This window comes from Rutidosis leptorrhynchoides, chromosome 1, assembly GCF_046630445.1.
Source record: "Rutidosis leptorrhynchoides isolate AG116_Rl617_1_P2 chromosome 1, CSIRO_AGI_Rlap_v1, whole genome shotgun sequence".
NCBI classification, from domain to species: domain Eukaryota; kingdom Viridiplantae; phylum Streptophyta; class Magnoliopsida; order Asterales; family Asteraceae; genus Rutidosis; species Rutidosis leptorrhynchoides.
In genome coordinates, this window is record NC_092333.1 from 462,809,201 (window position 1) to 462,819,516 (window position 10,316).

Sequence of the window (10,316 nt, forward strand, 5' to 3'; positions counted from 1 at the left end):
CTTAGAAAATTTAGCATAAAGTTGTTCTTTTCTTAACAACTCCAGTATCAACCTTAAATGCTCTTCATGCTCTTGCTCACTCTTGGAATAGATAAGAATATCATCAATGAAAACGATAACAAACTTATCTAAATACGGACTACAAACTCGATTCATGAGGTCCATGAATACAGCTGGCGCATTCGTCAATCCAAACGGCATAACCAAAAATTCATAATGACCATAACGTGTCCGAAAAGCAGTTTTCGGAATGTCCTCTTCTTTAACGCGTAGTTGATGATAGCCCGATCTTAAGTCGATTTTCGAATAAACACATGATCCTTGCAATTGATCAAATAAGTCATCAATTCTCGGTAGTGGATATCGATTCTTGATAGTTAACTTATTTAATTCACGATAGTCTATACACATCCTAAAAGATCCATCTTTCTTCTTAACAAACAAAATTGGAGCTCCCCACGGTGAAGTACTCGGTCGTATGAATCCACGGTCCAGTAATTCTTTTAACTGACTTTGAAGTTCTTTTAACTCGGACGGTGCAAGTCTATATGGAGCACGAGCCACTGGTGCAGCTCCTGGTACTAAATCTATTTGAAATTCTACCGATCTAAATGGAGGTAATCCCGGCAACTCTTCCGGAAAAACTTCAGGAAAATCTCTTGCCACAGGCACGTCGTTGATACACTTTTCTTTCTTTTCGACTTTATTAACATGTGCTAAAATAGCGTAACATCCCTTTTCTAAACACTTCTTGGCTTTCAAACAGCTAATGAGTTTTAGCTTTGAATTACCCTTCTCCCCATAAATCATCACCGGTATTTTATCCTTACCAGGAATACGAATTGCCTTCTTGGCACAAACAACTTCCGCTCCTATTTTGGACATCCAGTCCATGCCGACTATTACATCAAAACCTCCTAATTCTACGGGTATTAAGTCGATTTTAAACGTTTCTCCGGCTAGATTTATTTCACAATCACGACAAATTTTATCGGCTTTAATTAGCTTACCATTAGCTAACTCAATCAAGTACTTAGCATCTAGAGGTAATGATGAACAATTCAATTTAGTGTAAAAATTTATACACACGTAACTTCTATCGGCGCCAGTATCAAATAAAATAGATGCTGATAAGTTATTAATGGTAAACGTACCCGTAACAAGCTCCGGGTCTTCTCGTGCCTCTCTAGCATTAATAACAAACGCTCTTCCACGTGCAGGTTCGCCATTCTGATTCGGGCACTGGCTCTTATAGTGACCTTGTTTTCCACACCCAAAACAAGTAATGTTAGCCAAAGCAGTTCTATTTGCGTTGGTGGCAGGAGTCTTGGTACCATTTGTATTTGTAACGAGAGCCCTACAATCTTCAGCAAGATGACCCTTTCGATTACATTTGTTGCATACCACATTACAGTAGCCAGAGTGATGTTTGTGGCATCGGTTACATAAAGGATTTTGTCCTTTATAACCAAAGCTTAAACCACTACCCGCACCTTGCGTGTTTTCTTGTTTCTTAAAAGATTGTTGTTGGTTACCTCGATCATAATTTCCATTCCACTTTCTTTTGTTACCTGATACCTTCACATCAGTATTGGATACTTTCTTATCCATGATGACCTGATCCATTAGCTCGTTTGCCATGGTTATAGCTTCATGAATTGTCTTAGGTTTCGATGCTGTAACATTTGCCTTGACCTTTTTGGGCAAACCAGCTTTGTACATTTCAATCTTCCGTTCTTCGGTTGGAACCAATTCAGGACATAGCAAAACTAATTCCATGAATCGCTGGTTGTAGTTGGTGATTTCAGTACCAACCACCTTCAAACTTCGTAACTCATCTTCTAACTTAATAACCTCATTCCTTGGACAATACTCGGTGATTATCATTGCTTTGAATTCTTCCCATGGAGTATCATAAGCTACATCTCCTCCTACCGCCTTCACATAATTCTTCCACCATGTGAGTGCACTATCTTGTAAAGTGCACGATGCATACTTGGTCATGTCTTTTTCATCACAACCGCTGATTTTGAACACCGTCTCCATCTTTTCTATCCATCGGGTTAAACCGATAGGTCCTTCCGTTCCACTGAATGATGAAGGTTTGCAAGCTTGAAACGTCTTGTAGGAGCATCCTACACGAGGATTTGGATTAACTGCAGTAGCTCTTGCAGCTTCGACCCATAGCATTCTATCGTTGACTCGCTGGTTGATGAAGTTCTCGACTTCTTGTTCCGTCATTCGGTTCAATCGCGCCATTTCCTAATGAAAGAAAATAATTATTCACATGGAATATTATAGATGTAGTGTGTATTTATAGTACATTTATAGCTTGTTAATAATATGAACCAGGTATTATTATAAAAGCCTTTTCTTCTTATTAGCGTTTTATAATTATATCTAGGGTAGTACCTACCCGTTAATGTTCATACTTAATAGCTTAGTACAGAACCAATTACTACAATCTAAATAATACTTAACCATGGAAAATTATTGCATTTCATACTTCGCTATTTTACATATGCTTATCTTACATCGAACATTAAACAAACCACACTAATAATATTATACAAAACATTATTTGATTCCATGGTTTAATTTGGCAGCGCATCGTTTGGTCTATTTCCCAAAACATTTATGTCCAGGGAATCCCCCAACGCGAATCCTAGCTGTCTCCCTACGTTTTGGCTGAGGTGCCGAAGAACTAGATGCGGGGATAGCACTAATAGGAATAGCGGGGATAGGGGTGGTAGTGTTGAGTGGAATTGGTGCCACTTCATTCTCATTAAACTCGGGATTTGGATTTTCTAATTCACTAGCTTTTCGTTTCTTTCCTAGTTCGAACTCGTCCTTTGTAATTTCCTGTATTTCTTCCTCGGGTTCACTTTCCTCCTCGGGTTCACTTTCCTCCTCGGGTTCACTTTCCTCCTCGGGTTCACTTTCCTCCTCGGGTTCACTTTCCGGGTTCTCTATAGTTGGTTCATCCGGAATTTGTGAGTCTTCCCCAAAGATATTATTTTCGTCATCGGATAGGTTAATGACTGGAACACCATCTGAAGATTCTGGTTCGGAGTCGCTGAATGTGATAACAAGTTTTGAGCCCGACATCTATCATACAACAACTAACCCATTAGTACTACATAATATTTACATATAAATTTTAACCAACAATGATAAGCAATGGTTTTTAAATCAGACCCGGTCAAAGTCCAGACTTACTAATGTATCCTAACGACTTATCGGTTAGACACACTAATGCAAACCTGGTTCGCTAAGACCACCGCTCTGATACCACATGTCATAACCCGTCCTTAACCATAAGAACGCGTTAGATAACGTATGATTTCATTGCGAGGTATTGACCTCTATATGAGACATTTTTGAAAGAAAACTGCATATATTATACATTACAAACCATAACCATTATTTTTGTTACAAGCTTAAGACAATAAAAAGAAGATTAACGTTTAGCGATAATCTTCGACTTACAAACTTTACAAATGATGACAACAACACGGTTTCTAGCATATTTTACAATACAACATCTCGGATATGCAGTTTTATTTTTGACACAAACATGCGTACGCAAGATCCTGGTTAGATCCAACATGATGCAGCGGAAACTTTAGAAATCACCTGAGAATAGACATGTTTTAAAAGGTCAACATAAAGTTGGTGAGATATAGGTTTAATGCCGGCAGCAATATATATATAAACCACAAGATTTCGTATATAAACAGTTTAATAAAAGTATTCTAAGTGGTTGAGCACTCGGTAACCATACTTAACATTTTCACTTCGCATATTCCCTTTAATATGAAATCTTACTACACCGTACCAAGTGTAGTCACAAAACGAAGTACTGTGCAACCGTTGAATACTGGTCGTCCAGTCCGGTTGGGGTTGTCAGGCCCGATAGATCTATCAACAGGATTCGCGTTTACAATACCGCTGTAAATATTAGTTACCAAGCTACAGGGAAGTATGCCAGTGGTACAACTCAACGTAGAATATATTTTTCAGTTACTTGTGTCCATATCGTAAAACATAAAATACATGTATTCTCATCCCGAAATATTTAGAGTTTAAAAGTGGGACTATATACTCACTCTTGTCTTGATGATATAAATAATTTGACTCGGTCTTCCGGTTGATATCACGAACCTATCCATATATAATATATCAATATGTTTTCATTTTTAAACAAACGTTATAAATATATACTTGTTATACTTTTAATACTTTGAATAATTCCTTAGTCCGTAGTTAGCAGTCCGATGTTAGTAATTCAATTTTAATGGTTCATTTTTAGATGTTTAATATACCCGCAATGAAATAAATAAAACCCCCAACGAAATAAATAAAAACCCATCGTATATGTATTGGTCGAGATTAATCTTGACCCATGGTACCGGTGTTGTCAAATGACGTGTTGCGTACAATCATGGGATCTTATGATTAATCTTCTCGTGTTGTTTACGGGTGATCCTGAACCATATAAAATTGAATTATAAGTACATATATATAAAATATCATGTTATCTTAGAAATATGTGATTTATATCATTTTTTTCCAATTGATCCCGTAGTTGAAATGATCTAGGATAACCAATTTTGTTTCGGTCATAGTTTCTTCGTTACAAATCCGTTTTCGTTGATTCAAATTGCCATCTTCTTGGATCGAGTTCTTCTTTAAGACTATGAACTGTAAATACCTTGGTTTGTATTCAAAATCATACGGCATAAGTGAAACATTAGTGAAACATATGAAGTTAAACATTTTTTTGTTACAACAAAATCATTTAATGACCATTTTTCTAAAAATACTTATACTTTGAAAAACCAAGTTTTACCTTGTTAAATTAGCATATACATAAGTTATATTACAGGTCTTGAAGTATTTTAAAAGTTAAGTTAGAAGGATCTATTTAGTTTGCAAACAAGTTTGAAAACATTCAAACTATGTTCTTGTTGTTAAACTTTTGTACCACAAAATAAGATAGCTATATATATATGAATCGAATAAGGTTATGAACATAGATTCTACCTCAAGTTCCTTGGATGAAGTTGCTGTAAGAGAGAAGTAAGAAGCTAGAATCAAAAGGGTGATAGAAGTGGATGAAAGATTGGAAGTAAGTTGGTGTTCTTGGAAGGTTTTCTTGAAGTGTTGTTGTATGGTTTTCTTATGGTGTTTTAGTATGGTTTTTGAAGCTAGATCTTCAAGGTAAGTTTCTGAATGTTTATGGAGTTTAAGACTCTTGAATGTGTGTGTGTTTTTAGCTAGAGAATGGAAGTAAAAATGAACTAAAATGATGATACATATATACACCATAAAAAACGTGTTTCATGGGCATACATGGACAAATTTTAGTTTGTAATCTTGTTAATTAGTCAAGTAATCATCCAAAAGTAATTACCTAGCTCTAAGGGCATGAATAATGGCTGGTTAGGTGGTGATTTTGATGTGTATTTACTATTAGTAAATACGTATAGGAGCTAGGTATGATACGAGTACTTATACTCTAGATATACGTATAGAAATTTTGTGAAAAATGGAATGAGGATTCAAATATAGCTATCTTTTGTGAATACACTTATATGGTTTTATGTATTTAAGTTCTTAAAAGTGATTAAATACATTACTTATACGATATATGTATAACATTATAAGTCTTAAGTATTTATGTCAAATAACGTTACGTATAGTTATCGTTTTGAAAACTTAAGTTAGTAGTTTCAAAATATACTTATAACTTGTTGTTATTAATACAAAATGAGATATTAAAACATTTATTAATCATGTTAAATATGTATATATACATTTATATACACAAACGTATAATTATCATATATTGTATAGTTCGTGATATCATCGGTCAAACTAGACGGTCAAACGTTGTGTAAAACTCTTTTCGGAAACATAAATCTCGACAATTTGGATTGCTTATCATGTTGGCAAGGTTTAATTTATGTAAATATTAATCTTATAAGTATAGTATGATCGAAAAAGTGCGGGTCGTTACATGTTATCATCATATGTAAAGTTTGTAAGTCTAAGATTATCGCTAAACGATAATCATCTTTATGTTGTCTAAAGCTTGTACTAAAATAAGAATCATGGTTTGTAATGTATAATATATGCAGTTGATCTTTTAAAAATGTCGCATATAGAGGTCAATACCTCGCAATGAAATCATACGTTATCTAACACGTTCTTATGGTTAAGGACGGGTTATGACAATAGTCGGCCACCAATACACAGATTTCAAATCATGATACATTTTATTGCTGCCTGAATGGACTGTCAGTATGGATTTATGCGCTTCTGTCAAGATTAAATCCCTCAAGTCTCCAAGCATAGGCACCCAAACGCGGTCATGAAAGGTTTTAAGTCCACGTGAGTCATCGGCTAGGTTAAATTTTCGTTTATTCATAAGTTCAGATTTAACATGTTCATCTTCCAAAGCAGCGGCTTGAACAGTTTTCAGTTGATCAATTAAATCTGAAGTTATACACAAACGCATAAATTTAATATTCTCACTAGACTTTTTGCGACTTAAAGCATCTGCAACAACGTTTGCTTTACCCGGATGGTATTTAATTTCACAATCATAATCTGTAATCAACTCTTGCCACCGTCTTTGACGCATATTCATTTCTTTCTGTGAGAAAATATACTGCAAACTCTTATGATCTGTACATATAACACAATGGGTTCCATACAAATAGTGTCTCCACAGTTTCAAAGCAAACACTACTGCGGCCATTTCAAGATCATGTACTGGGTAATTCCTCTCATGATTTTTTAACTGCCGCGAAGCGTAAGCAATTACTCTGTCTCTCTGCATCAATACACAACCCAATCCGGCATATGAAGCATCACAATATACCACAAAATCATCTGAACCCTCTGGTAAAGCTAACACTGGTGCCTGACACAGCAACTGTTTCAATGTCTGAAAAGCCTTTTCTTGTTCATCATTCCATCGAAAGGCTACATCTTTTCGAGTCAATTTAGTCAACGGACCCGCTATTTTCGAGAAATTCTTGATAAATCTGCGATAATAACCGGTCAATCCCAGAAAACTCTTAATCTCAGTAGGATTCTTCGGAGAATTCCAATTCATTACCGCTTCTATCTTAGTTGGATCCACTTTGATACCCTCAGCACATATGACATGACCCAAAAACTGAACCTCTCGTAACCAAAACTCACACTTTGAAAACTTAGCAAACAACTGTTCTCGTTTCAAAAGATTCAAAACCTGTCTCAAATGCTCAGCATGCTCAACCTCTGTTTTCGAATACACCAATATGTCGTCAATAAACACAATCACAAACTTGTCTAAAAACGGACGACACACTCTATTCATCAAATCCATGAAAATCGCCGGCGCATTCGTCAACCCAAACGGCATAACCAAAAACTCGTAATGACCATACCTTGTTCTAAACGCGGTTTTCGGTATATCTGATTCTGCAACACGAACCTGATGATACCCTGACCTTAAATCTATCTTTGAAAAGTATGAAGCACCCTGCAACTAATCGAATAAATCGTCTATTCGAGGTAAAGGATATTTATTCTTCACCGTTCTTTTGTTCAACTCACGATAATCGATACACATACGCATTGAACCATCTTTCTTTTTCACAAACAATACAGGAGCACCCCACGGAGACGAACTCGGTCGAATAAACCCACGATCTAACAATTCTTGAATCTGAGACATCATTTCGCGAATCTCAGAAGGAGCTAAACGGTATGGAGCTTTCGCAATTGGAGTAGTTCCCGGCATTAATTCAATCTTATATTCCACATCCCTCACTGGAGGTAGACCTGGTAACTCATCTGGAAACACCTCTGGGAATTCAGAAACCACTGGAATATCGGAGATTGTTTTCTTCTCTTTCTTGGCATCAATCACATATGCAAGAAACGGTTCACAACCCTTAGCAAGTGACTTCTTCGCCTTCATCACGGAAATCAGTGGAAAACTGAACCCACCCCGTTCCCCACGGGCTACAACACGGGTTCCATCGATCAAACGGAAGGTTACAATCTTCTTATCACACTTAATGTGGGCCTTATGTAAGCTCATCCAGTTCTTCCCTAATACTACATCAAAACTAGGGATATGTAGCACTAAACAGGACATAGCGAATGGCCTACCATCAATTTCTATACTAGCTCCAGACACATATGTTGTGACTGGAACCGTCTTACCATCAGCTACCTCTACTCTAACAGGCTCAGGCAACACAGTAGCAGGTAACCCTAGCTTAGTACAGAAATCTAAAGACATAAATGTCCTATTCGCACCAGAATCAAACAATACTCTGGCAGGTATTGAGTTGATTAAGAACATACCGGTGATCACATCGTCAGTTGCAGTAGCTGTCTCAACTGACATCTGGAAAGCCCTGGCCTCTGCTGATGGAGGGTTCTTCTTCTTCTGCCCACTCGAGGCAGTCGACCCTCCGGCTGATGCCGAACGCACACCCGACCCTACCCCGGAACTAACACTCTTTGATGGACAATTTGCAGCACGATGCCCTGGTTGATGACAACTCCAGCACACACTATTCGGGAATGAACAAGCCTGCGGATCATGCCCAATAACACCACATCTTATACACCGCCTAGTTCTTCTGAACATTGACCTTTATGCGAAGATTTACAATTACGGCACCAATCCCCTCTACCAGATCCAGACCCAGAACTACTTTGACCACTTTTACCCTTTGATCTAAACCCACCTGACTTCTTGGACTTAGATCCCGATTGACTGGACGCTTGTCCACCTTGATTCACCACATTACCAAACATCCTACTTCTAGCTGCCTTAACATCACTTTCCACCATCTTGGCTAGCACAATAGCCTGAGACAATGATGTAGCTGTTCTCACGAAGGTTCTGTACTCCGGTAAAATCACATTCACAAAATGTTGAATCCGAGATGATTCATCTGGCACCCACTGTTGCACAAACCTCAGCTTATCCATGTATTTCTCCACTACCTCATCAATCGTCATTTGAGGTGTCATCTTCATTTCTAGAAATTCAGTTTTGATGCGATTCAAATCAAAAGGGTTACAGTACTGCTCGCAGACCTTCCCATAAAATTGCTCCCATGTAATCATACTTATTTGTTCATTTGGTATGCTTGATATCAAGGAATCCCACCAAACCATAGCCCGACCTTTCAACATTCTACTAGCATACGTAACTCGTAACTCGGGTTCACACTGACATGCTTCAAATACTTGCTCCATTTCTCGCAACCAGTTAAGAGTTTCAGTTGGATCTGTGCTTCCTGAAAACTCTGGGGGTTTGCAATCACGGAAATTCTTGTAAGAACACTTTTTCGGAGGTGGAATGAACTGTTGTGGAAACAATGGCATTTGATACTGATTCATCATATATGGGTTTTGATAAGGATAAACATTCTGAGGCGGTACATTGTATTGTTGAGGAAACTGATTCTGCATCGGGTACTGAAACTGCGTCTGATTTATATTAGGAATTGTCTGGGATTGTGCAGTTGGGAATCCCGGTGGTGTATCATCATTTCCCGAATGCCTTGCCAATTCAAGCTCATTAATTTTATCTTCAGCCTCTTTTAACTTGCTTTCTAACTCAAGGATGTAACTACTCTGATCATCATCAGAATCAACAACTCCATCGGGTGCTCTGTACGTTCCGGGGTTAGATGGGCCAGTTGTGTTTCTATCAGCCATGCCTGTGCTACAAAACAACTCACACAAAAGCTTAGTGGATAACGGTTAGTTCAAACACAACTAACACACACATATCCTGCATTCACATAACCCCCATCCCACTGACATGTTTGACTAGTCACAAGGTTTGGGAACAATATACACGCATGTACTTGCTGTCAAACCTATGCTCTGATACCAACTTGTAACACCGGCCATTTTTTTTTTTTTTAAACAGCGGAAGACTTATATATTAAAAACATAACATTTAATACATCACAAACATGATCCACATAATTAAAATTAAGTTTACACGATGGTGTTACTTATTACAAAATACGTGATACAAAGTACACATTAGAGTTCATATGTCAAACATGTCTTCATCACAAGCACCCTTCCAAACTAGCAGAACCTAAACCTGCAAGGGTGGAAATGTGGGGGATTAGCATAACGCTAAGTGAATGGAATCTATCAAACAGATATCGTATAAGCACCACACATGCGAACGATCAACTATCAAACAACTAAAGACAATACGAGGATCGGCGGCTTGTACGAGCACACGACTCCTAGTTGATCGGGCTAGAGTCTAC

At 37.6% G+C, this 10,316-nt stretch overlaps 1 protein-coding gene across 1 annotated transcript; it reads right to left on the reverse strand.

Annotated features, from left to right (window-relative positions):
- Positions 1-7,286: 7,286 nt before the first annotated feature.
- LOC139904190 (uncharacterized) lies at positions 7,287-9,741 on the reverse strand. The gene is made up of 5 exons (XM_071886124.1): positions 9,589-9,741; positions 8,760-9,510; positions 8,371-8,556; positions 7,731-8,118; positions 7,287-7,293 (listed from the first exon to the last, which is right to left on the reverse strand). Exons 1-5 carry the CDS (start codon positions 9,739-9,741, stop codon positions 7,287-7,289), a joined length of 1,485 nt encoding a protein of 494 aa, XP_071742225.1.
- Positions 9,742-10,316: the final 575 nt, after the last annotated feature.